Raw genomic sequence first — 26887 nt, 5'->3', positions numbered from 1 at the left:
CTGCAGTTTACAGAAATTAACCTGCAACATCTTTGCAAATCAGATTTGCTGAGTTTGTTGTTTTGTTTTAGAGTGCTGCCCCACCACACTGGAAATAATATTTAGCCAACCTTCCAGCTTCTGAAATTTTGACATGCGCACTCTCAGGTCTATTAGCATCACACCCATGAGGGCTAGAAACTAGACTGTCAGAAAAGAAATCAGGAGCGCTATTATAGTATAAACCACCCGCCATTTGGAAATGTTATGGTTAGAGTATTGGACCTAGGAGACCTGCTCAGCCATGAAGCTCACCTTTAGCTAGTTACTGCCTCTCAGCCCAACCTACCTCACAGGGTTGTTGAGAGGATGAAGCGTGTGTTGGGGGGAAGAACCATGCGCACCCCATTTGAGCCCCTTGGAGAAAAAAGGTGGGCTTATAGATACAGCAAATAATAAATATATAATAATGTAGATAAATAACTCCTGGCAAATCAGTGTGAGTTGAATGAATATGGGCACACACAACTTGTGAGGTGCAATATATGTGTAAAAAGCATTTGCAGCTGGACAGAGAGGATGTTTCCAAAATACTTGAGAGGAAGAGGCTGGGTCTCTGGCCCTTGCTCGCTTTCCTCGTTTTTCTACCTTTTTATTCCCAGGGCAGCCTAATCCTCTCCTTGGAAAGCAGTTTAGGGTAGGAACTCAAGAAAGCCGCTCTGTGCCTATTTCAGGGCAATCCTGCCCCCCAGTGGGAGACTGGTGTACAATGTACTTTCAGTCCTGCGTTCAGGGTTGGCTTCATCAGGTAGCTGGCACCAACAGAAAGGAAGTTCACCCCCTGCAGCCAGATATTTATTTCTGTGCCTAAATTGGTGGGGTTTTTTGGGGGGCGGAATTTAGGTCACAGCCACTGGCTTTGCACCTGATCTCCAAGGGGTCTTTTGCACAGGGGTCTAAGCACAGACATCCGGGTCTCATCCAGATCCCCACTTGTCCCATGCTTCCTAGGGTTGGGTCCAAGCATTCCGACTGGAAGAAACAACAATCCATGCACAACCTGTTTGCCATCTGTTCCGATTCAGCAGGAAACTGAAGTGTGGATGCGTCCTAAGAGAGACGTGTTGCTGTAATACGTTGCAAACACACACACCCTTTTTCCAGTGCATGTGGGGAGCCTACCAGATGCCTTGTCAAAAGATAGTGCAGGAGGTAATCTCTAAAAAAACTGGATACATAATACAAAACATAACGAAGATAAAACTAAAAAGTTAGAACATCAACACCAGTCAAATGTACGGGACAGTCATTGCCATTTCCACCAATAATGTTTTTTATTTTATTTGTAGCTATCTATCCATTTTATTTGTTCATACAGTTCTATCCCATGAGCTCAAGCACAGGGTTCACTGTCCATCTTTTTTCTTTTCTTTTCTTTTTTAATTTTTTTATTTGCTCAACACATAACAACAAAAACAACAACAAAAAGACATATTACACCATAATAAGAATATCATCAGTCGCACATTACAAAGAATATAAATTCCATAATCCATAAACTGTAATGGTCTCTTCCTTTTAAATCTGACTTCCTATCTACTCCATAAATCTAATTACCATTCTTTGCTGCCAATACATGTTATTGCTATCATCTCAAATCAGTTCAAAATGTATTATATCATACACCTATTGCTGGTATTATTCAAATGCCACACTGGATATATTTTAAATGCTTCCCATTTTGAAATAAATTCTTTCCTTGGTTTGTTCTTGATAGGCTGTCTAATTCAGCATAGTCAATCATTCTTTGGACCAACTCTTGTGCAAGACAAGAGTGGGTTCACTGCTCATCTTCACCACAACCTTGCAAAGTAGCTTAGGGTGTGAGACGCGATGGGCCTAAGGTCGCCCCAGTCAGGTTCATGGCTAGGTGGAGATAGCCCTGTCCACGTGACACTGAACCAGGCTTTGCCAACCTGGAGCTGGTGGAAATTGCAGTGCAAAGCCTCTGGAGGGCACCAGGTTGGCAAAGGCTGCCCTGGCCACTGCACCATGTGAAACATCCTGTGTGTTTGAGTGTGCACATGTGCAGTCTTGTGCAAATGATACTGTGAGAGGTCCAGAGGATGCCACTTCCATTCGACGCGCACACACAAAAGTCCCTTTCAAGCGCCTAAGCAAGGCTAATGACTTGGAGAGGTTTAAATGAGAATTGGACAAATCGGGGGCGGGGGGTGGGAGAAGGCTATTGATGGCTGCTAGCCATGATCGCTATGCACAGTGCAACCGTCCTGTTCTCACAGTGGCCAGCCCAGGGTGGATTTGATTTAAATCAAATCGATTTAAATCATGATTTAAATTACTAGCCAGTAAGACTTGATTTGAATCATATATATATATATATATATATATATTTACAGAAAAACGTTCCTGCTGGTATAATCTTAATATTTACAACCAGATGAAGGTTTCATTTTTGAAACAATAAGTTTCCAGAGTAGTTTTTACAGTTATATTAAAATCTACTGATTTGGTTATACCATTAGAAATACATAGATAATTGTGAAATTATTGTTAGGTTTAACGAGTTAACTGTTTATATTTGGACAACTTTTCTGCTGTACTTTATTGGAAGGAGAAAAACAATCATTTCCTTAATAACAATTTCCTTAAAAACCAACTTAGACTGAGTTTCAGCACACATGAAAAACTTAAAACAAATCCTTATTTCCTGATGAATAGTCTTTGGACTATAATGTAACTTAAATAGAAAACAGAAATATTTTTTCCTCAAAAGCATTTTATTATAAAAATCCGATTTAAATTTTAAAAATATATATCCGATTAAAAAAATATCCGATTTCTTTTTTTCATCATTGCTTTTTATCCACCCTGGCCCAGCCAGATGCATCCATGGGAGAGCCGCAAGCAGGGTCCCAGCACAAGAGCCCTCTGCCCCGCTTCGGTTTCCAGCAACTGCGATTCAGAAGCATTCCTGCCTCCGACCTTGGATGCGGAGCAGAGCCATCGGACCACCTCGCCCGGACCTTCCTTGCTCTGCTTGGGGCAGCAGAGCCCGGCTGGCAGGAATCCAAGCGGCGCGGCTTCGGGCCAGGCGAGCGGCCTCCCCGGCAGAGCGGCTGCCTGCCTGCCTGGGGCCGCGCAGTGCCGGGCGGCGGGCGCGCGAGGTTGCTGCGGAGCTGGGCAGGCGGGCGAGCTCCGCGGAAGCCGGCGCGCCTTGACCCGGGAAGCAGTGCCCGGGGGCGGGGAGAGGGCCGGGCTGCCGCCGAGGCGACCTTCCTCCATGCGCGGGGCGAGGCGGCATGGCCGAGGCTCAGCAGCTCCGCGTGCAGGAGGCCATCGACGGCATGGTGCAGGGGCTGGAGCGGGAGAACATCCGGAAGATGCAGGTCGGGCCGCGCTTGGAGCGCACGTGGGGATGCGCCCCGGGAAGGGCGGCGGGCCGCGGGAACTCGCTGCCTCAGGGCACCAGCCTAGGCTACACGAATTCATGGAGGAGGAGGGGGCTGTCGGGGGCTGCTAGCCAGGGAGGCTGCGCTGTCTCCATGGTAGGAGGCAGCGATGTTTCTGAACCCCAGTTGCTGGAACCGCAGGAGGGGAGGGTGCCCTTGTGCTCGGGTCCTCCTTGCGGGTTTCCCTTTGGGGCATCGGGGTGGCCACTGTGAGAACAGGAGGCCCCTTTTGGCCTGATCCAGCAGGCTCTCAAATCATCTGTGTTCAGAAATGGGAGGGTACATGCGATGCGTAATAGATATTGTGCTGATTTTAGGTCCCTCCCTGGTGATCTACTTGAAGGGGTCAGAGGGCAGAGAGGCAGGGTGCCGGTGGGTCTTCTGCAATCCCCAAGCAACAGCCTTCCAACCTGATGCCCGCCAGGTGTTTTAAACTACAACTCCCATCAGCCGCAACAAGTGTGGCTGAACCATTCCAGATGGAAGCTGTAGTCTGCAAGTTCTGGAGGGCGCCAGGTTAGGCAGGCACCCCAGCAAGAATGGGCCATTATTTGCCACATTTCTGTTAGAATTCCTGCTCCATGATTGCAGTCATGGGATTGTTGTCTTTCACATGACGGTGTATGTTTTGACTCCACAAAGTGGGAAGTGATGGAGATAGGATGTTTGTGTTACTGTGTTCCGTGAAGTGGGACTATTGTCCTTTTTTCTTTTTCTCTTTGCTTTCTGATGGTAGAGAGAGAGGGAGCCATGTTGCAGTGCTCCGTGTGTGTTTATATGTAAATAAAGTAGATTAGCCAAAATGCTGAGTTGCTGAGGTCTGTTACGCAAACTGCGAGCACTCTGCGGATCCCTAAGTGTGCCGATGTCTGTTGGCATCGGTCGCTGTGATGTTCGGGCAGAAGAAAGCTTTTGAAGCTCCCGAACGATCGACCAGGAGGGAGAGAACATGCCAGTCAGGCATGTGTCTCTGCCAGGGTCCTACTCGAGTGTAGGGTGAGTTCCTGACAATTTCAACCCTGCCCTTCCTCCAGAGTGGTTGTGGTGGTCTGTTTGCCCCCCCTTACACCTTGCAACAGGCTCCCCAGTCGCAGATGGCCTCAGTGAGCTTCGCTGCTGCGGATAGATTTTAATACAGGCCAGTTTATAGGGTAGGGGACACTGGGGATTGAACCAAGGAACTAAGGGGGCTGTGGCCTGAAAAAAGTCTGAGAACCATTGCTCTAGTCCATGGGTAGGCAAACTAAGCCCTGGGGGCCAGATCTGGCCCAATCACCTTCTAAATCCGGTCCGCAGACGGTCCAGGAATCAGCGTGTTTTTACATGAGTAGAATGTGTGCTTTTATTTAAAATGCATCTCTGGATTATTGGTGGGGCATAGGAATTCGTTCATTCCCCCCCAAATATATATAAAGTCCAGCCCCCCACAAGGTCTGAGGGACAGTGGATCGGCCCCCTGCTGAAAAAGTTTGCTGACCCCTGCTAGTACAGTGGTGCCTCGCAAGACGAAATTAATCCGTTTGTCTCTTCGTCTTGCGAAGCACGGCTATTAGCGGCTTAGCGGCTATTAACGGCTTAGCGGCTTAGCGGCTATTAACGGCTTAGTGGCTTTAAGAAAAAGGAAACAAACTCGCAAGACGTTTCGTCTTGCGAAGCAAGCCCATAGGGAAATTTGTCTTGCGGAACGACTCAAAAAACGGAAAACTCTTTCGTCTAGTGAGTTTTTCGTCTTGCGAGGCATTCGTCTTGCGGGGCACCACTGTAGTCCCTCTGCTCACCCTGTGACCCTACTGTTCCACAAGTTCCTTTCCATTGGACTGTTTCTTTGAAAACTGGGCTACGGAGCAGGATTTTCTTCTTCCCTGCTGCTAGAGAGAATCTTGTGGACAAGAGAAGGATGACTAAGTGGAACCACCATGTTTAGAGGCAGTCCGCCTCTGAATATCAGTTGCTGGGGGGCAAACAGCGGAGGGCCGTCGCCCGCATCCCTTGCTGCTTGTGAGCTTCCCAGGAGCGCCTGGCTGGCCACTGGCTGGGAAAAGAGGGTCGCAGGGCCAGACCCAGCGTGGCTCTTCTGTGGTTATCTTACTGACACCTGGCTCTTTCCAGGGAATCATGTTCCGGTGCAGCGCGACCTGCTGTGAGAACAACAAGGCCTCCATGCAGCAAGTGCACCAGTGCATTGAGCGCTGCCATGCGCCTCTGGCTCAGGCGCAGGCAGTGGTCACCCAAGAGCTGGAGAGATTTCAGGTGAGGAGAAAAGTGGGGGTGGGTGTAGGTGGGAGAGTAGCTGGTCAGCGGGAAGTTGGACTTTGGTCTCGATCTGCCAGACCCTCCAGGGTTGCACTCTTATCTTTCGAGAGGGCAATGGTCTGGATTGCTCAACCACCAGATTCATGTGCTTAGCATCTTAAACAAATGCATGTCTTGGGTCACATTTGCAGCATACATTTGCAGCAGTATCATACCAGTTCAAACAGTCATGGCTTCCCCCGAAGAATTCTGGGATCTGTAGTTTGTTTAAAGTGCTGAGTTGTTAGGGCAGGCATAGGCAAACTTGGCCCTCCAGATGTTTTGGGACTGCAGTGGTACCTCGGGTTAAGTATTTAATTCGTTCCAGAGGTCTGTTCTTAACCTGAAACTGTTCTTAACCTGAAGCACCACTTTAGCTAATGGGGCCTCCCACTGCTGCTGCCACGCGATTTCTGTTCTCATCCTGAAGCAAAGTTCAGGTACTATTTCTGAGTACTATCCGAGGTACTATTTCTGGGTTAGCGGAGTGTGTAACCTGAAGCGTATGTAACCTGAGGTACCACTGTACAACTCCCATGATCCCTAGCTAACAGGACCAGTGGTCAGGGATGATGGGAATTGTAGTCCCAAAACATCTGGAGGGCCGAGTTTGGCATGTCCAAAGTCTGTTTTGGAGGCCTAATCCAGCCTGCTGGTTGGTTTAATCTAGCCCCTGTGGCAGCTTATTTCCTGGGGTAAAATCCTAAAAAGAAACCTCAACAACCTCAATCCTAAAAAAAAGCTCAATGACTTTGGGGTAAAATCAGAAAACAACTTAAAAAACAACAACAACAAATGGTTGATAACTTTGGTCGGCCCTCACAGCCCTTTACTTCATCAAATCTGGCCTTCTGGATACCTGTGTTAGGAGAACCCCTATTCCCCTAGGAGAGCTACGGTTCCCAGAGTTCCCCGAGAAGTGGTCCACCCTGAGAACTGTAGCACTGGGAGGGGACTAGGGGTGTCCCAGCAACTCTCAGCCCCCTTGACAAACTACAGCGCCCAGAATTCAGGAGGGGGGGGAGACAGGACTGTTTAAAGGGGTGAATGTAGCCTTGATTTATTCCTGCATTGCCATTGCAGGGGGTTGAACTAGATTACCTTTGGAGATACCTTCCAATTCTACAAATCTATTGTTGTTGTTGTTGTTGTTGTTGTTGTTGTTGTTGTTGTTGTTGAAACAATCATTTAAAAGCTCTTTCAGAGTCCTGTTTGGATGGCAGCTTTCAAGTTATTTTGTTCCACTGATGAAGGCTGTTAATGTAACTTATTCTTAGCCTTGCCCACCTCTGATTTCTGTGTTTGTTTGTTTGTTTGTTTTGCTAATTATAGGACCGCCTTGCCCGCTGCACCATGCATTGTAATGACCAAGCCAAGGACTCCTTAGATTCAGGGAGCAAAGAGAAGCAGATCAAACTGCAGCTGGACAACTGCGTGACAAAGTGTGTGGACGACCACATGCACCTCATCCCCAGCATGACCAAAAAGATGAAGGAGAACTTGGCCAGCATTGCCCAGTAAACGCCCTGGCTTTGCGGAGGAACGGGAAAGGGAGATAATCAATTAAAATTAAGATGGGCATGATTACCCTTTCTGGAAACATAGAAAGAAAACATGGGGTGTGTCCAGAGTGACTTTTTTATGGTGTGACTGTATACTCATGGCCTCCTGAAGTGCTTGAGAATTTAGGGTTTGGTTTGGGAGAAAGGCTGCAGATTGTCAGATGGTGTAAAAGAAAACAGGCTCCTTTGGCATCAGTGATGTGTGTGTGCACAGACCCGTGTCAAACCCTTTTGTTCTGGTTCTTCCCCACCTTGTAGCAAAGTTGGGTGTGGGGAGGGGAATCCTGAAGGTGCTACCTGGTGTCTCAACAAGACAGAGCTACTGGCTGTCCGCCTCTTTCTTAAGCTGCCTTACAAATATAGACACACAGAAGTTCTGTCTCTGTGGTCTCTTCGGAAGGAGATGGTTTGATATTACATTTTTTGAAATAGCAGTGCTGAAACCAAACTGCCCCCAAATAGGAATTCCCCAAAGCTGAGGGGATCCTTATGCCTTCCACAGAATCTAGTATTAATCCTTCTTCTGGACATTACCACTTCAGACTGCTTGTTCAAAGGCTTCCAGTGTGGAAGAAGAGCAAATTGGAACCATGCATATGGGGAAGGTTGGGAGGTTAGGCTCAATTTTTCTCACTGAAATGCTAGTTTTCAGTGTGCAGGGGAAGTTCTACCGACCCAGTGAGGAAGGGGGCATTTATGACACCTCCCCACCATGCAAAATGCAGCCTGTAAAGCAAACCACTTGGATTTTGCTAATTAAATCAGAAATGTGGCTTTCAATGGATTTTTAAACACCTCTGTGTGTTTTGTTTTGTTTTGTTTTGTTTTGTTGGGCATTGGAATGACACGGCAACATTTGTTTTTTTGTTTTTATTGGGCACTCCTCACTCTGAAAGTCAGCCCCAAACTAAACACTTATAAAACTTGATTCTTAAATTAAAACCTTGTATTGTGGGGGGAAATCCTTCGTTGGCCACAAAGCACCCACAGTCCTTCAACTCCCTTCTCTTCTTCCCTGCTCAAAGACCTTCAGCAATTGTGAGGAACATTTTCCCAGTGGAACCTACTGTGGGATCCCAACCCAAGCAAAATAATTATTCCATCCTTTTTTTCATTGGCAGCTATTGACCTGTGTGCTGTAGAAGCAGTGAATGTATTGTGGTAAGGCAGGGGCAGCCAGCGTGGTACCCTTTGGATGTTGTTGGACTACAGTTCCCATTAGCCCCAGCCGAAAGGGTGATGGGAGTTGTAGTCCAAAACATCTGAAAGGCAGGCTGCCCCTGTACACTCCTTTGAGATGTTACAATAAGGCATCTAGCAGACAAAGTTGTCCCTGGGAGGAAGTTCTCATGGCTGCTTTTGCTATCTTGTAATATTTAAAATAACTTCAGATATATGACTTTAAAGGTATATCATGGTAAAGGGGAGGTAAGGTTAGGGGCCAACAGCTTTTTGTGTCTTCCTCTAAGGGGTGCAGGGAACTGTAGAGGGCTGGAGTGCTGTAAAATTTGGATGGAGAAGCTTTGAAGACTCAAGTGTCACGTTCAGGTTTATGCATAACAGTTCTACTAAAAGATGTCAGTGGGACAAGTACAGTGTGACATATAAAAGCCCCACCTGGCTCCTCAGCAAGCGAAACAATAATTCCTACCCTTGCATTGAAAACATACTTTTTTGTTTAATGCATTATATATGTGATAAAATTTATGTGTGCTGATCAACAGTATTGCTGCAGTGTTGAAACAGTTTCTCCTCAATTGCGTCTGAATTCTGTAACAATTTTAATTAGGGTTTGGATTCCCTGCTGCAGAACCAACTAGCACTACATCCTTCCAATCCAATAGTAATGTTTCCCCCTTCGGATGTAGGAGGTAGAGCTGTGAGTGCTTGGATTAGGCCCAACAACCAGAAAAATGTTGACCAGCAAACAGCATTTATTGTGAATGTGGGTGTGCTCATTCCAACAACAATGACCCTTTGGGGCTGCAAGAATACTGTTCCAAGAATTAACAAAGCCCCAGCCCCCTATTTCTGCCTTCCTTTCTTTAAACTGTGAATTATTTTCTTAAGGTTGAATTAAAAATGGTTTTTAAAAATGAAAACTGTGTATTGTAGGTATTTTAGCTGTGTTGAAAAAGTGGTATGGGTACTGGGGGGGGTGGATGCATGGGAGATAAACTGTGGTCACATCCACAACATACATTTAAAGCACACAATTCCCCACAAAGAGGACTGGGAACTGGTTTACTTTGGGGAAAGCCATATGCTTTTAGATGTATAGTGTGAATGTAGCCTAGGATTGCATTTAGGGGAATTATTATATTTATTACCTACCCCTCACCAGCAGATGAGGACAGGCTATAATAATTTAGAATCTAGAATTAATAACAGTTAAAACAGTTTACAATCACAGGAATAGGGACAGCATTTTAAGCATGGTAATTATTCCAGGGGGATGCGGGTGGCGCTGTCGGTTAAACCACAGAGCCCAGGACTTGCCGATTAGAAGGTCGGCGGTTCGAATCCCCGCGACGGGGTGAGCTCCAGTTGCTTGGTCCCAGCTCCTGCCAACCTAGCAGTTCGAAAGCACGTCAAAGTGCAAGTAGATAAATAGGTACCGCTCTGGTGGGAAGGTAAACGGCGTTTCCGTGCGCTGCTCTGGTTCGCCAGAAGCGGCTTAGTCATGCTGGCCACATGACCCGGAAGCTGTACGCCGGCTCCCTCGGCCAGTAAAGCGAGATGAGCGCCACAACCCCAGAGTCGGCCAGGACTGGACCTAATGGTCAGGGGTCCCTTTACCTTTAATTATTCCAGGCAGCAGCGGTAAAAGGATGTGATAATAGAAACTGCTTCCATGTAAGTACATTTGCTTCTATGTTTAACTTCCACCGCATGCAGCCAGAGATGCGCTTTTACTATAAAGTACTAATGATGTCAATATGACTTGCTTTCAGAATAAACATACTCCGTGCTTTTTTCCTAAAAAAAATATTTAGGGGTACTCTCATTTTGACTCAAGAAAAATTATAGTTCAAATTGGGGAAAATAAATACAGTAAATGGACAAAAGTACAAAGATTCACAAAATGTTTCTGCGTACCCCCAGAAAAAAAGCACTGAGTATACTCTAGATTGTAGGCAGACTCGCTTCTTTGCCTGTCTACTCAGAGGTAAAACCCACTGCACAAATGAGTTTTACTTTCAAGTAAACGTGTGGCTTAATTTCCCAAGGGCATAATGGAGTCCTTGTTTGTCCACTAGCTGGGATGCAATGGGAAGTCTGAAATAAAATACTTAAACCCTATACATAAACATATTAGCATATATGCAAATAAACCCTAAATGCAAATGAAGCACGGCCTGTTGCTTTACACGTGGGGGAAACGAGTCGATAGGACCCATCCGTAAAGGAAGCAGCTCGGCCGCTGAATGGTTGGCGGCGGAAATCCGAGGACAGACAGCGGCGGTCTGCTCTGCGCTGATTGGTTGCGAGGACGAGGTAGTCCACGCCCTGCAGGCGGCCCTTGCGTTGAGCTAGTCGTCCGCGCCGGCGCAACAGGCACCTCCTGATTGGGGAAGAGCTGAAGCGGCGCCGTGACGTCATACGCCGGAACGGTGCTAAGGCGGGAGGAAGACGCTCGTCGCCGGAGCCGCCTGTGAGGAGACACGATGAGCAAAGCACACCCGCCGGAGCTGAAGAAGTGAGTCCGGGAGCGCGGCAGGGGCGGCGGGGGCCGGGGAGCCCGATGGGAAGGAGGCGAGGAAGAGCGCGGGGCGGCCGCCGTTAGTCCGCGAGCGAGCGCGCGAGCGGTTGGGCCTCTTCGCTCCCATCATGCACCGCACGTCGCGCGTGTGTGTCATAGAGCTACGAAAATTTAGAGCAGCACGTGGTTCGGGACCGCCGTCGTTTTCCTCCTTAGGGCGAATTGATCATAGAACTAGGGAGGCCGTATATCTGTTTCTGTTTTTCTTTCTTTCTAAAGACATATAACTCACTCTTTCCCTGTGTTGAGATGAATTTGACTGCTGTGATGCTTAATTATTCACTCTTATTTAATTTTCAGATTTATGGACAAGAAGCTGTCATGTAAGTTGAATGGCCTTTTTTTGTTTGCTGCATTTTGGGAGGAAAACTTTACTGGGACTGTTACTTTGTCTCTTGTCGTCTTAACTTGTGCTGAATGGCAACCTGCACTCACTTCCCCCATTCTTTGCTTCTGTAGCAGTATAGTCATACCTCGGGTTACGAACGCTGTGGGTTGCGTGTTTTAGGGTTGCAGACTGCACCGAACCCGGAAGTACCGGAATGGGTTACTTCCGGGTTTTGGCACATGCGCAGAAGCGCCAAATTGCGCCATGCATGTGTGCAGTCGCGGTGCTGCGGGTTGCGAACGTGCCTCCCACACTGATCACGTTCGCAACCCGAGGTATGACTGTATCCCATATATCTAGTCAGGAAAGTAGCCTAGATTCCCTGTGATGCACAGCCAGCTGCCAAACAAACGTATGAAAGTGAGTAGTACATCTTTCCCCTGGTTTGAACTGGGTTCCACAATTGTGAGCAAGAAAGGATAAAGACAGACTACCTACATATCTGTCCATCTTAATTCCATAAATGTTGCCTTGGACATAGCAAACGTACAGTCAAGATAAAGTACCAAGAGGAAGTAAACTAACCTGACTGTTCCTTACAGTGAAATTAAATGGTGGCCGGCATGTCCAAGGAATCTTAAGAGGATTTGATCCATTTATGAATCTTGTAATAGATGAGTGTGTGGAAATGGCACCAGGAGGACAACAGAACAACATAGGGATGGTGGTAAGTAGAAATTAATTAACCTTTTAAAAGTAGTTGAAACCGAGAAAGGCTTTCTGGGAGATGATCTATAATGAATTGAAAAAGGTATTTAAATATACCTTCTTGAAGAAACCAGAGGCCTTTCTCCTGGGCATAGTCGGCCAATTGGTGCCAAAGAAGGATAGAACTGTTTTTATGTATGCAACAACAGCAGCAAGAATACTCATCGCGAAGTATTGGAAGACGCAAGACCTACCCACTCTGGAAGAATGGCAGATGAAGGTGATGGACTATATGGAACTGGCGGAAATGACTGGCAGAATCCGAGACCAGGGAGAAGAGTCGGTGGAAGAAGATTGGAAGAAATTTAAAGACTATCTACAGAAATATTGTAAAATTAATGAATGTTAGAATGATGTTGGATAGAAATTAAGTGGTTTTCAGCTGTAATACTATAAGGGAATATGAAAAATGGATTATTAATAGGTAAAAATTTAACGTTACAATATTTTAAGATTAAAGACTAGGATAAACAAAGAGGGTAAGGATTTGCTGAACCAACAAACCGAACTGGAATACAAAAAAGGGAGGCATGAGGAGATCCGGGAAACAAGCTAATGAAAAATAAGTAATGGAAAGATTGAGTTGTTTTTAACCATTTTTATTTTGTATTTTCTTCTTTTTTTATTTTTATTTTGTAATATTTTGAAAATCTTAATAAATATCTTATAAAAAAAAAAGGAAATCGAGAAAGGCAGCTAAGCTAATGTCATCCATTGTACTTGAGAATTTATCAAAAGCATTTTCTAGAAAAATATCTTTGAGTTAGATTTTTTTTTTAATATGCAGGAATTCATCTATATGGTTTTGCACTTTTGCCTGGTCCTATACCAAACTATAATCCAAAATCTTGCAGTACTTTTTTATTTTGTTTTATTAATTTTCAAAGCTTACAAAAGCTACTATAATAAAAAGAACAAGAATTAAACTAAAGAGGTAGACAAAATAAACCTCCTAAGTCCCCCATCCCACCCACTTTCACAGAACACTTCTGAAGAACACCAGGATACTGCTCCAAAGGCATGTTTGCACTGAAGGCAGGCAATATCCATATTCTTTTGTAAATGACTTGTTCACAATAGAGTATACCAAAGCTCTACTCATACTTGGCAAAAAGTGGTACAGTGGCTTTGGAACTCATCAAAGTAAGAATTTTAGGATCTGTTTGAAAGGCTGCTTCTGGGTGACTATTCAAACTGCATTTCTTCATGAAAATATCTTTTTAGCCTCAAGGATTTTACAGCACTTTTGGATCTTCAGCAACATCCTTTTCTTAAAATGAGGTCACCCAGAGCAGTCAGTGTGTGTACTTAAGAGTTATGAGGAAAATAAAGAGACCAACCTAAAATAATATTAGAGGCAGCAATCCTGAAAACAAGTTACTGGAAACCACAGAAGAGTGGGCTCGTGTGCTCAAGTGAGAACAGGATGCTGGACCATACGCCTATTGGCCTGATCCAGCAGGCTCTTCTTACATTCTTAAGTGTAGCTGTGGATCTTTCTTAACTCTTGCAGAAGGCTCTTCTCTGACTTCTCCATAACCCCTTGTTTTCTTGTCCCATGTTCCTGGGACAGCTGGTACCTTGACATTGGCCAAGGTGTATGATTTGTGTCTAGACTCCTTCAGAACTGCCTCTTTCCACATGAACTTGTCAAATCTTAGATGCGCCCTTTTCGGCTTTCTCTCTTCCCATTAGTTAATTGGGTAGGAATACATGAGATAAACTTTGGTGGTTGCGCTGCAGTTTCAGAACTTTCTCCCTAAGGAAGCTCATCTGGCACAGAGTTTGTCCTTTCAGTACAAGGTGATGACTTGCCTTTTATTTTTGGTATTTTAAGTTAGAAGATTAAGGTGCTTTGGGTGATGTTCACTGTTAGTCATAATCATAAATAGACTAATTATAATGAATTGAGTTGTCAGTGGGTTAACTCCGGAGTATGATTATTATTTGTTATTGCCCTTTAAAAGGCTTTGAGCAAATAATGTAGGAATAATAATAAGAAAGCTTAAGCACTGAAGTGTGGTGACTTTCTGCAGCTGTCTTTCGTGATGTGGGAAACAGGTCCCTTTTGTGAGTCTATAATATTCTTCCTTAAGCCACTTGGCAGTATTTGGTTGGTGTTTAACTTTCAGTGTTTTTATTTCTAGGTAATACGTGGAAACAGCATCATTATGCTAGAAGCGTTGGAACGAGTATAAACAAACCAGTGGAACAAGCTACAATGTGGACATTTGTTTTTGTATTGTAGATTTTACAGGCATGACACACTCTTTTTTTCACACTCTGTGATTTTTTTTTTAAAATAAATTGTTAAAATTGGATCAACTTGCTCTACTTTTTTGAAAGTAAATTCAGGGTGGTTTGAAGTCTACATGGTTGACTTCTCAGTTCATTAACAGGATAAAACTGAGGGCTTCTTCTGTTTTCTTCCATGTAATTCTTTCATCTGATAAACAGAACGAATTGTTCTAGCATGTAGCAGTAAACTAAACTTTTGGCAGTAAGGCTCATCAATTAAGGCACCTTACCCTTTTGAAGAGACTGTGCTAGAGCACATTGGGAAAAAGAAGATGAACCCATTACATACTTCCTTTTGCTGAGAGACTAAAAGAAATTGCCAGATTTCATTCAGAATTTCTGAATACTAGCAAAAGGTCAGTGCACATAATTTTATAGAATGGTATTCAGTGCTAGCTTTGTGCTCTTTTACCAGGCATGTTGCGACATTATTGTGCCTGATGTGCAACTAGTGGGCAGCATAAGCAGTCTGAAATACATAGAATCAGATAAACTGCATCTATGCCGTAGGTGCATTTAAGATAATCAATTTCCTACTACGTACTTTTAGTGGATTTAGATTGTGCTTAAAGCAGTCTTGCACCTCATGGCAAAAGGCTGTCAACTGGATCAACTGTAAGTAGCCTCCCTTGGTAAGCAACTAAATACACACAGTCCCCTCTCTTGGGCTACATTTGTATTTTATATCAGACGCAGCTAAACATCAGAAACCTTACTTTGTCTAGCAATAATATGGCTTGAGTTATCCATTATCACAGTGTATAAGATTGGGACTTCTGAAAGGGAGATACATAATTGGACAGTATGACAATACACAGTTCGTGGGCATCAGTATACTGATGGGAAAATCGTAACAATTTCATTTAATGTCACCCCTCCTTTTCTTTCAGCTACTTGCTGTCAGTTGCTAATCCACCCCAGCCCAGCACCTGATGGCTCTTGCATGTTGCTAACAAAGTAAAATCCTTAATTAAGCTGCATGGCTCAAAAACAGCTATTCTTTCACTCCACTGTGCCTCGTTGCTATCTTTTCCTGTAAATATAGTAAGAACTTTCAGTAGATGATGCACCACATGGTCTGATACAGCTTGCTAAATCCTCAGATCCACTCTCTTCTCCTATTCCCCCACCCCACCAAATACAGTATACCAACCTAGATTTCCTCCCCAGCCGTGTGTATTCTACCTCAGAGTTCTGTTTTGAGTCTCTCGTGCAAATCTTCTTGATCAATCATGTCTGCCTTATCATACCAGCGATGGTAGGCTAAAAGAGCAGCATTCTTGGCTGCGATTGCACTCATTTCCATGGCACTTGCAGCCCATTCGATGCTGTTGAGGTAGTACATTCTGTCATGGAGAATGATAGGGGGGCATTTCTCTGGGGGGCTGTAGTGTGGGTAGGCAAGCCACGTCTTCACTTCAACAGAATCGTAAGACGAGAAAAGCAAATTCAGTTGCTCCTTTGTGAGAGGCTTGGGTGAGAACACTTTCCAAACAGCAGGGCTCAGAAGCGGCTTAGTTTTATCTTCAACTGGAGAGACAATGCCAATACAATTGATAAACAACTTTGGGTGCTCCATTGTGAAAATGGCAGTTAAAGAGAACTTTGAAGGATCCTGGTAGCCAAAATAGGAAGTGTTAATGCGCCCATGGACAAACGTTGCCACAGTCTGATGGTAGGGCTGGGAGAACTCGGGAATGGGTGGCTTGAAGTTGCGGAAAGTTATGTTGGCAATTTTACGCTGCAACGGGGTGGCAATCAGAATGATGTCGTACAGCTCTGACATCAATCCTGACGTAGAATTGTAGGTGACTTCATACAGCTTCGCAGTATCTCCTGGGAGACAGACAAAGTACTTTTTAAAAAGCAACACTTTCTTTATTTAAAACATAATCAAGAGTAATCCGCCTGATGTAGCACTAGGCCAGTTTTCCAGCAGATTTCAGGTGGCTTTGAAGAGGAAAAAAGTTGTAGTTTCAAATACAAGTAGTCTTTCTGGCTTCTATTATCTACATCTATGCCCCTTCCTTTCATCTACCCAGCCAGTTCTGACTTCCCCTATCCAAACCAATATATCTCAACCATTCTGATTTTTTTCTACTGCATCCCAAGTGTAAGAATGTTGTAGCAAGCTCACCTAAGCGTCCCCTTTTCAGCGTTTTCTCTTCCAGAGCAATAACAGTGCCAGAAATCAGTTGTGCTTTAGAAGCATAAAGAAGGCCAGTGCATACCAGTTTGTTGCCACCTTCTACTGACCAAAGTCCAGAATCGGCACCTGCCAAAGATACGGCACCTACCAGGGAGGCAATAATAAAATTTCACACAAAGCTGCAGAACTCTACAACTAACAGTGAAGAAAAAAGCATTTGAAGATTGTATATCTAATATTAGAATATTTCTTTTTATTATTTCTTTATCACCAGAAGATTCCTGGGGGGAGGGTGTACAAAAGTGTGAATAAAACTTTACACAATGTATATAGTACATACACACACAAATAGGTAATCTACAATAAACCATAATTTAAGACAGACAAAAAACAAAATAAGGAGCAGGGGCAACCCGTCCTGTTTTGCCACCTGAGGCAACATGGGAAGGTGCCACCACCACCAAAGCCTCGCTTGCTGAGGTTGCACAGGGGCTTCCAGTGAAGTCTCGTCACAAGCCGCTGCTGCTGCTCCTTGCTTCCCTGGCAGGGGCGGGCAGGATACCTTCAGGGGTTTTGCTGCCCAAGGGATTCTGCCACCCAAGGCGGCGGCTGCCTCAGCCCATCTCACGGGTACACAGGCCCTGTATAGATGTCCTTGGGGACTACACAATGTAGCAGGCCCAATCAGAGAGTGTAACTCACAGAGCAGCCTTCCTGGGTCTCATGCCCTCTGGATGACAATCTCCATCATCCCTGTCCATGGTCCAGGCTGTCTGGGGTGGATGGGAGTTGCAGTCCAGCAACATCTGGAAGGCACCAGGCTCGTGAAGGCCAGCTTAGAGAATGTCAATCATATCCCACGTATGGGAGAGCAGAAGAGGATTGTAGAAAGGTGTGTGTATTTACCTAAAACCAGAATGACTAACCAGACCTTGTGTCTTATCAGGCCTCTGATCCTACCGACAGGACTCCTGCTGAATTCTCTGTCATTTGTGCTTTTGACTACCCAGAACCCACAGCAGGCTGGCTGGCTGGCAAGCAAAACCGTTGCACACATAGCTCCCAGTTGCCATGCAAATCACCTCATGTACTTTGGGCATGTTCTTGACTCGGATAGTGAGGCAGACAGATGCAGTATTTTTCTGTGTATAACACGCCCCTGTGTATAACACGACCCCTATTTTGGGGGAATCCAAATAAAGAAATCCCCCATATGCACTATCTGTGTATAAGACAACCCCCGTTTTAAACTTGAAAAAATAGGGGGGAAATATAGTTTTATACACAGAAAAATACAGTACTTGAAAGTGAATTTTGTCCATGAGATCATCATTCAAACATCCCCTTCATGCAGATTATTCCAGGCAGCAAAATGCCTTTCATTTGGTAGTGGCCATCAGGAAGAGGAATTTGGGTATTTTTTATTTAAAATTACAGAAGCGTCCCCGTGAGAATTTGGCCCTCCAGCATCTTTCAAGGCTGTGCTTTACAGACATAGTGAGTTATTGTAATCTTTCCCTGAATATAAGAAGAGCCTGCTGGATCAGGCCAGTAGCCCATCTACTCCAGCATCTTGTTCTCAAAGTGGCCAACCAGATGCCTGTGAGAAACCCACAAGGAGGACCGAGCGCAAGAGCCCTCTCCCCTCCTATGGCCTCTAGCAGGTGGCATTCAGAAGCACTGCTGCCTCCAACCGTGGAAGCAGAGCACAGCCAACATGCCAAGGAGCCATTGGTAGCCCTCCTCCAGGTCAAGGTAAAGGGACCCCTGACCATTAGGTCCAGTCGTGGCTGACTCTGGGGTTCATCTCGCTTTATTGGCCGAGGGAGCCAGCGTACAGCTTCCGGGTCATGTGGCCAGCATGACTAAGCCACTTCTGGTGAACCAGAGCAGCGCACGGAAACTCCGTTTACCTTCCAGCCAGAGTGGTACCTGTTTATCTACTTGCACTTTGACGTGCTTTAGAACTGCTAGGTTGGCAGGAGCAGGGACCGAGCAATGGGAGCTCACCCCGTCACGGGGATTCGAACCGCCGACCTTCTGATCAGCTAGCCCTAGGCTCTGTGGTTTAACCTACAGCGCCATCCGCGTCCCATTCTCCTCCAGGAATTTGTCTAATTCTCTTTTAAAGCCATCCAAGATGGTGGCTATCCCTGTGGGAGTGAGTTCCACAGTTTAACCATGCACTGCATGAGGAAGTCCTTTCAGGACAGATAAAAGAACATTGAGCTTCATTGGGTGTCCACAAGTTCTAGCATCATCATCATCATAAAAAATTATTTATACCCCGTCCTTCCCAGTTCAGAAAACCAGGCTCAGGGCAGCTAACAACAAATTTAAAACACTTAATTGATGCTACAAAAAACTGGTATGGTATAAAACATGAATATGGTATAAAATATGGTATAAAACATGAATAACAATAAAATCAAAAATCAGTTTGGGGGGAAAGCCATCCAATAAACATTAGATGATCACCAGGGCTAGCTGGCAATTCAGTCCTATTTGGGCCAGTGAGGAGACCAGGGGAGAATTAACTGTGGGATCCCAGAGCAGGTAATCTTCATAAAAAGGGAGAGGGAGGGAAGGAAGGGGAATAAAAGACCAGGCTAAGTTCAAATTGAAAGCCAGGCAGAATAGTTCTGTCTTACAGGCCCTGCGGAATGAAGAGGGAGAAAAACTTTTCTCGATCCACTTTCTCTGTGCCCTGCATAATCTTGTAACCTAAAAAGTCCCAAACGCTGGAACCGGGAGTCACTCCATCCCCTTGATCATTTTGGTTGGCCTTTTCTCAACACCTCTTCCAAGTCTACAACATCCTTTTTGGGGTGAGGTGACCAGAATTGCAAACGCAGACACACCATATGGATTTGTATAACAGCATTATGAAAATCAGCAGCTTTTATTTTCAATTCCTTGAACCTTCAAGATATGGCAAGATACAAATCTGCAAAGAAGCACTGCCACTTACCCACAAAGCTATTGATGTTGGCACCTTGGCCATAGTTGACTCTCATAACTGGAGTCACCATCTCATTGATGAACTTCTGAGAGAAGCTGGTCTTCTGCATAGCCTCATCAATGGTAACATTCAGCATCTGAACGAAGTCAGCCCCTCCGAGGGCATGAAGTAAACCCTCGTTGCTACTGAAGGCATAGTCGTAAACCTGATACCGATAGATCCTTTGTGCAAAAGGGGGAAAATAATTAAAATATGCGAAAGCAAAGACTGTGCAGGAGGAAGACAAAGTTAGTGACTGGTATTGTTTCTGATAAGACTTTACTTATATTGGGTGATGCCCTTTCAGAAGCTTTGTGTTGTTTTCAAACAGAAAATAAATTGACGTTCATTATTGCTTTGCTGAGTGCCACCAGTACGCACAACCACGTAAGAATATTGACCCTAATTTAATTGCAACTTATTCCAATGCACAGGACTGACAGCTAAGAAGCCTGCACCCCAGATTGCTTTGCTAGTGCTTCCAGGTATTTATTTAGGAATCTGTGTGCAGTGTTGATAGGACAGGTTTTTTTCTTTCTCCCACCTTGTACCTGACTGTAAATAGCAAATAAAAAAGGGGTCCTAATAATGTTGATGCACACTGGCTTAATGAGACAGAAAATACTGGCAGTGAATCAAGGCTTAAGGGAGAGCATATTTTAACAGGCCTGGAGTAAAGCAATTGATTTCTTGTATATATAATTTCTTCTTTGTAGGCTTCTTCCATTTGGGGCCTCAGGTAAAGACAGACTTCACTGTGCATCTCAGGTGGTTATAGTCATTTTGCAGACTTGTTCTTCTGCTTGCTCCTGAAGCTTTGAAATGGCTGTCAGAAACAGGTATCAGAGAGTGGCTGGGGAAACCAGCTTGACAAGTCCATAGTCTAGAGTGCATTGGGGGCAGAGGGCAGGCAGTATCCTTTACATTTGTGTAATCAATAAATCCTCTTGATCACAGGATAAACCTATGAGATAACATTCCTAGCTTGGCTAGCTAACAGGGTCGCTGAGAATATGGCAGAGGTCAACAACCTTTTTCAGCTGTGGGCTGGTCCACCGACCCTCAGACCTTGGGGGGGGGGGGGCTGGACTATATTTTTTGGGGGGGGGGATGAACAAATTCCTATGCCCCACAAATAACCCAGAGATGCATTTTAAATAAAAGGACACATTCTACTCATGTAAAAACACGCTGATTCCCAGACCATCCGCGGGCTGGATTTAGAAGGCGATTGGGCCGCATCCGGCCCCCGGGCCTTAGGTTGCCTACCCTATTGGTACTCTTAATTATTATTATAATTTAGTAAAAGGTGGGCAACATCTAACTTCCTAGCCAGAATGAATAAACCAGGGGTCAGCAAACTTTTACAGCAGGGGGCCGGTCCATTGTCCCTCAGACCTTGTGGGGGGCTGGACTATATTTTGAAAGAAAAAAAGCGAACAAATTCCTATGCCCCGCAAATAACCCAGAGACGCATTTTAAATAAAAGCACACATTCTCCTCATGTAAAAACATGCTGATTCCCGGACCATCCGCGGGCTGGATTTAGAAGGCGATTGGGCCAGATCCGGCCCCCGGGCCTTAGTTTGCCTACCCATGGAATAAACCATTCCAGTTTGGGGTTAAGGCAGCCTTTGCCAGGTGTTTCAAAAGTACTGGCAAGGGCTGGAGCCCCACAGGTGTCAGAGAAAGGTGCAGTGGCTATAGGTGCCTTGCCAGGGTGGGTGGGGAGGGGGCCTGCATTGAGACAGGCAGACTTACCTCATAAATTTGTCTAGCACATCCTCTACCCACATGTACATCCGCACAGGATTCAGTCCGTAATGCCAGAGGAGCTTGAGAAAATTCCAAATGTACCAGCTGCTCTCCTCAAAGACAAACTCATCTCCATTGTAGATGCCCAAAAGGCCACCTTGACTTTGATGGACGTTAAGACCTGCAGGTTTGAAAGCACAGCTTGTGAACTGGGAGAAAGCCTGAGTCGACACTGGGGCAGAAGGTTGAGAACTCTGCATCCGTTTGAGATTTGGTGGGTGATGGATGGGTGCACACAGGCCTCTCTATAAGACACAGGATTTAATGGGAACTCGTATTTTTAAATTTGAACTCCAGTAAGTCTGCTGTTCTGGGACTCGGGTGACGCTGTGGGTTAAACCACAGAGCCTAGGACTTGCCAATCAGAAGGTTGACGGTTCGAATCCCCGCGACGGGGTGAGCTCCCGTTGCTCGGTCCCTGCTCCTGCCAACCTAGCAGTTCGAAAGCACGTTAAAGTGTAAGTAGATAAATAGGTACCACTCCAGCGGGAAGGTAAACGATGTTTCCGTGCACTGCTCTGATTCGCCAGAAGCGGCTTAATCATGCTGGCCACATGACCCGGAAGCTGTGGACAAACGCCGGCTCCCTCGGCCAGTAAAGCGAGATGAGCGCCGCAACCCCAGAGTCGGCCACGACTGGACTTAATGGTCAGGGGTCCCTTTACCTAAGTCTGCTGTTCACTTGTGTCTTTTTCAGAAATCTTGAGAGGGTGGGGAATGTTCATTTCCTTTCTGCCATGTGACTACAGTCGTACCTTGGAAGTCGAACGGAATCCGTTCCAGAAGTCTGTTTGATTTCCAAAACGTTCATAAACCAAAGCACGGCTACCGATTGGCTGCAGGAGCTTCCTGCAGCCAATTGGAAACTGCGGAAGCTACGTTGGACGTTCGGTTTCCAAAGAATGTTTGCAAACCGAAACACTCACTTCCAGGTTTGCGGCGCTCAGGAGCCAAAACATCCAAGCACCAAGGCATTCGGGATCCAAGGTACGACTGTATTGCGGAACTGGTCACACTTTACGTAGATCTGATTCAGATCTCATAAAACCAGTGTTTTAAAACAACAGCACTTGTTGTTGGTTTATTTCCGAGCCTAAATCAAGGTGCTCACATGAGTATTTAAAGCCCTAAACTACTCACTAAACAACCCCAGATACATGAAAGACTGTCTCCTTCTCTACTGACACACTTGGGTGCTAAGAATGGCATAGGGGGATGCAGTCCAGGAAAGGGCCTTTTCTGTGGTGGAAAACTTCTGTGGAGAGAAGCTTCTGGCAAGTGTGGAAGACACACCTCTTTACCTTGGCTTTTGACACCTGAGATGTACCCATCTTATTCTTGTGACTGTGGCTTACAGCTTACATTTTGAGAGGAAGTAAAGCAGAGATACCCAGACTTGTCACACACAGAAGCACAGGCCCATCTTACCCATTAAGGCTAGTGGCGCGGGGTGCCAGAGTGCCAAGTTCTGGATGGTGCTAGGCGAGAGTCAGGGGAACACCAAATGAGTGCGCTGAGTGAGCAAGGGTGCGTGCGCCACTCCCGCCAAGCGTCGGCTCTGTTTTTTCCCTTTTAGCCTGCAGGCGCCAAATTCTGCAGGGCGCCAGAAGGCTAAAAGGGAAAAAACAGAGCCAATGCTTGGCGGGAGCGGCGCATGGACCCTCGCTTGCTCAGGGCAGGCCAGCTCGCTCGGTGTGCTGCCTGCTGTGGCCATCGCAGCACAAAGCGTCCAGTTGAGCCAGGAGGCGCCGCATCCAGCCTCCGCCTCTTCCCCGCCAGAGAAGCCACCCTCCAGCCGCTGCCCGCCTCCTCCAGCCCTAAAAAAAGGTCAACTCTGGGAAGGGAGGGGCGCAGGAGGGATCTTTGCACCACGGCACCGGATATGCTTAAGACGGCCCTGCACAAGCACCCCCAGAAAGAAAATGCCCCTCCCATTTCCTCCAAATTAATTATAGCAACCTTCCCAGACATTGGGCCCTCCAGATGTTTTAGACTATAACTGGCTGGAGTGGATAGGAATTGTAATCCAACACATCTGGTGGGCAGAGAAGGCTGCACTGTAGCCTTTTCATTGGCGTGAAATGGAACCAAAACAGTTTCCACTGGCATAAGAACAAAGGAGCAGGGATGAAACCTGCTCCTAGGGAAAATAAGGTGTCCATACCTAGCTCTTTCACAAAATGTTTCATGTGCAGGTTAAGGGGGTGGATGACGGAGCCTCCTGCTTCGTAGGATTTCCCTTCCAAATTGATAGTAGCTGCACGGCCTCCAACTTCTCCTCTCTCAAAGATATCAATCTGGATGTCTTTACCAAACTTCTGGCGCAGGAAATAGGCTGCAGATGTGCCCCCGACGCCAGCTCCAATCACACCTGGAATTAAGTTAATTTTCCTGTATTTAATTCCTTTCAACAGAACTCAGAATAAGGTAAACTGCATAAGATTCCCTCGGAAGGCGGTGGACTCTCTTTCCTGGGAGCTTTTTATGCAGAGGTTGGAGGGCCATCTGTCATGGATGCTTCAGTCGAGATTCCTGCATTGCACTGGGCTGGACTAGATGACCCTCGGGGTCCCTTCCTCCTCTACAATTCTGTAATTCTATAAGAACATCAGAAGACCCTGCTGGATCAGGCCCAAGGGATGTGTTTTTGGAAGCAAGGGCACAGTGGCCCGAAAGAGTTTTGAACCACTTAAATACAGTGGTACCTCGGGTTAAGTACTTAATTCGTTCCAGAGGTCCGTTCTTAACCTGAAACTGTTCTTAACCTGAAGCACCACTTTAGCTAATGGGGCCTTCTGCTGCTGCTGCGCCGCCGGAGCACGATTTCTGTTCTCATCCTGAAGCAAAGTTCTTAACCCGAGGTACTATTTCTGGGTTAGCGGAGTCTGTAACCTGAAGCATATGTAACCCGAGGTACCACTGTAAACTGTAATGAGCAATGGAAGTCCAGGCAGAGGTTTAATACAGTGGTACCTTGGTTTGCGAACAGTCTGGTTTGCATATATTTTGGATTACAAATACGTCAAACCCGGACATGCGTGTCCCGGTTTGCTAACTTTTTTTGGATTACAACCCTTTTTTTTTTGGATTACGAACAAATTTTTTTTGAAGGCCCCATTGGCGAAAGTGCTCCTTGGGTTACAACCTGTTTTGGTTTACAAACGGACCTCCGGAACGGATTAAAAGGTCTCTGACAACAGTTTGTTTGTTTAAAAAACTTACTGGATATTTCAAGGAAAAAGTAGATCTAGATTAAATAGCAGGGGGAGGGGTGCAGACTGGCATTTTAATGCCAAGGGCACTGTGCGATCACTGTGAAAAACTTGCATGCCATTTAAGAGCATCACCAATCTACCATAAAGGTTCGTCCCAGGAGTTCCTGAGAGTAATAATAATAATAATAATAATAATAATAATTTATTATTTATACCCTGCCCATCTGGCTGGGTTTCCTCAGTCACTCTGGGCAGCTCCCAACAGAATATTAAAAACATGATAAAACATTAAACTTTAAAAACTTCCCCATCGTTCTCCCCGGACACTGAGGTCCAGCGCTGAGAGCCTTCTGGCGGTTCCCTCACTGCGAGAAGCCAAGTTACAGGGAACCAGGCAGAGGGCCTTCTCGGTAGTGGCACCCGCCCACCAGATGTCAAAGCGAAAAACCAGACTTTTAGAAGACCTCTAAAGACAGCCCTGTTTAGGGAAGCTTTTAATGTTTGACGGACTATTGCATTTTAAAATTTTGTTGGAAGTTGCCCAGAGTGGCTGGGGAAACCCAGACAGATGGGCGGGGTATAAATAACAAATTAATTATTATTATTATTATTATTATTATTATTATTATTATTATGGTACATAGCATTTAGAATCCTTTATTTGCACGTGCAGGTCTTTCTCCCATATAAGTTGTCCAACTGGTGTAAGCAGTTTGGTGTAAGCATTTTCTAAAGGAAAAACTGGACTAGCTTGTTTCAAAAAGCCACATGTGGGTTTCCAATTAGGGTCAGCACATGTTTCACAAGCCCATGAGTCAATGGCGCACAGGAAGTCATGTCCCAATAGGGCTGGCGGAACTTTGTGTAGCAAAGCATTATTTGCTTCAATACAATTTTTAACTTTACACCTACCGTAACTGAAGTTTCATGTGAAATGCATGTCTGCACAAGCACATGTAGCAGCTCACGGTTATTGGGAATTGAGTTTCCTCAAAGGGTGAACTCCCAAGTACATGATGCCAGGCTCAGGAGGAGGGGTGGCAAGAAAAACCCACTTCCCTATTTTCTGCTGGTTGCCATGGCCCAGTAAAAAGGCCTCCCCTTTTTGCCCATGGTCTCCTAGTAAGGAAACTAGAATTTTAAAGGTGGCATTTTGTCTGCATTAATGAGATGCTGAAGCGATGTGTGCTGAATGTCCTGTGATTTGCATGGATGTGAAAATTCACCCCACAGAGCTTTTCCTATCACAATGGGGCACAGGGCTGAGAATTTGCATCCGCTTGAAGTTCTCCGCAAGATCTGAGGATCTCAAACTCAGTTTCCAAACTTAGTTGGGTGTTCCTGAAAGCAGATCCACCTTCAAGGACGAATGTGTGGCCAGGGAGCCAGCCCCCTTTGAAATGAAGGGACGACTCTGTTATATCTCATCTTTGTCAAAATCCGTGTGGGGAACCCCAAATTCAAAAACAAAGGCTATTGCAATCAAGATCATAAAGGCAAGATGCCTTTCCCCTCTTACGCCTGCAACACTCTGGAAGCTGAGCGCTCTGCACATGCTCCAAGCCACCTTTACATCAATGCACGAGTGTGCGCGCAGGTGCAATTGCAAAGATGTGTGTGTTTGCGTCTTTGCCCTTACGCACCTTGCCTAGTAAGCACCGAGTAACGAGGTGGCGGAGGGTCCCCTCCCCCCCCCGCCGCCCCCTTCTTTCCTCCGGCCCCAGCCGCCCTCCGCCGCTCCCTACCTATCCTGGCGGGCGGGGGGCGCAGCTCCTGGTTCCCCCGCGCGACTCCCTGCCACAGGGCGGCCAGGAGCGGCAGGGCGCGGAGCAGGCAGCGGGCGGCCATGGCGGCGGCGGCTGCTGGGCGAAGATGGAAGGAGGGAAGCGGGGAGGGACTCTCCTGGACCCGCCCCGCGGCCTCTGGGCGGCGGCGGAAACGGGAGGCGGCGCGGGCCAGAAGGGTAGACTGCTGCTGCGCCGGGAGGATTCCTGACCCGCGTCTCCCGCCCGCCCCCGCGGAAAGAAAGCCCGCAAGGCGTGGCTCCCTCCCGCCAAGCAGCTGCTCTGGGCGGGTAGACTGCCTCTGGACAAGGAGCTTCATCTCGGCTGGCTCCGTCATCACCCTTCGAGCGCCCGCCGTGGCGCATCTGGTCCAGCCTCCTGTTCTCTCCCGCGAGGACCCAGGTCTCTAGGTGGACTGCCTCTGGGCCCGGAGGCTCCATAAGGAGAGCCTGGCTGCTGG

The 26887-nt window shown here is 46.2% G+C and overlaps 3 protein-coding genes across 3 annotated transcripts; 2 read left to right on the top strand and 1 right to left on the bottom strand.

Moving 5' to 3' along the window:
* Window positions 1-3228: 3228 nt before the first annotated feature.
* On the top strand, window positions 3229-9408 carry FAM136A (family with sequence similarity 136 member A). The gene is made up of 3 exons (XM_081017639.1): window positions 3229-3389; window positions 5562-5702; window positions 7077-9408. The coding sequence occupies exons 1-3, from the start codon at window positions 3303-3305 to the stop codon at window positions 7263-7265; spliced, it is 417 nt and encodes a 138-aa protein (XP_080873765.1). The 5' UTR covers window positions 3229-3302; the 3' UTR covers window positions 7266-9408.
* Window positions 9409-10872: 1464 nt separating this feature from the next.
* SNRPG (small nuclear ribonucleoprotein polypeptide G) lies at window positions 10873-14486 on the top strand. Its single transcript, XM_081017654.1, has 4 exons — window positions 10873-11006; window positions 11370-11392; window positions 12000-12124; window positions 14313-14486. Exons 1-4 carry the CDS (start codon window positions 10975-10977, stop codon window positions 14361-14363), a joined length of 231 nt encoding a protein of 76 aa, XP_080873780.1. The 5' UTR covers window positions 10873-10974; the 3' UTR covers window positions 14364-14486.
* A 638-nt stretch (window positions 14487-15124) lies between these two features.
* Window positions 15125-26516, bottom strand: PCYOX1 (prenylcysteine oxidase 1). The gene is made up of 6 exons (XM_081017440.1): window positions 26389-26516; window positions 23593-23799; window positions 21375-21549; window positions 19584-19795; window positions 16601-16756; window positions 15125-16299 (listed from the first exon to the last, which is right to left on the bottom strand). Exons 1-6 carry the CDS (start codon window positions 26489-26491, stop codon window positions 15650-15652), a joined length of 1503 nt encoding a protein of 500 aa, XP_080873566.1. The 5' UTR covers window positions 26492-26516; the 3' UTR covers window positions 15125-15649.
* Between the last annotated feature and the right edge of the window lie 371 nt (window positions 26517-26887).

Source organism: Podarcis pityusensis, assembly GCF_964106645.2.
Source record: "Podarcis pityusensis genome assembly, chromosome: 8".
Classification (NCBI taxonomy): Eukaryota; Metazoa; Chordata; class Lepidosauria; order Squamata; family Lacertidae; genus Podarcis; species Podarcis pityusensis.
Note: the sequence above shows the minus strand (reverse complement) of the source record. Positions and strands in the feature narration are given on the sequence as shown.

Coding starts and splice junctions, on each gene's coding strand:
- FAM136A (XM_081017639.1), top strand. CDS start 3,303: ATGGCCGAGGCTCAGCAGCTCCGCGTGCAGGAGGCCATCGACGGCATG. Junction 3,390..5,561: donor AGAACATCCGGAAGATGCAG/GTCGGGCCGCGC, acceptor GGCTCTTTCCAG/GGAATCATGTTCCGGTGCAG. Junction 5,703..7,076: donor AAGAGCTGGAGAGATTTCAG/GTGAGGAGAAAA, acceptor TGCTAATTATAG/GACCGCCTTGCCCGCTGCAC.
- SNRPG (XM_081017654.1), top strand. CDS start 10,975: ATGAGCAAAGCACACCCGCCGGAGCTGAAGAA. Junction 11,393..11,999: donor TATGGACAAGAAGCTGTCAT/GTAAGTTGAATG, acceptor TGTTCCTTACAG/TGAAATTAAATGGTGGCCGG. Junction 12,125..14,312: donor AGAACAACATAGGGATGGTG/GTAAGTAGAAAT, acceptor TTTTATTTCTAG/GTAATACGTGGAAACAGCAT.
- PCYOX1 (XM_081017440.1), bottom strand. CDS start 26,491: ATGGCCGCCCGCTGCCTGCTCCGCGCCCTGCCGCTCCTGGCCGCCCTG. Junction 19,796..21,374: donor GTGCTAGACAAATTTATGAG/GTAAGTCTGCCT, acceptor TTTTGCACAAAG/GATCTATCGGTATCAGGTTT. Junction 16,300..16,600: donor GCTGAAAAGGGGACGCTTAG/GTGAGCTTGCTA, acceptor TCTGTCTCCCAG/GAGATACTGCGAAGCTGTAT.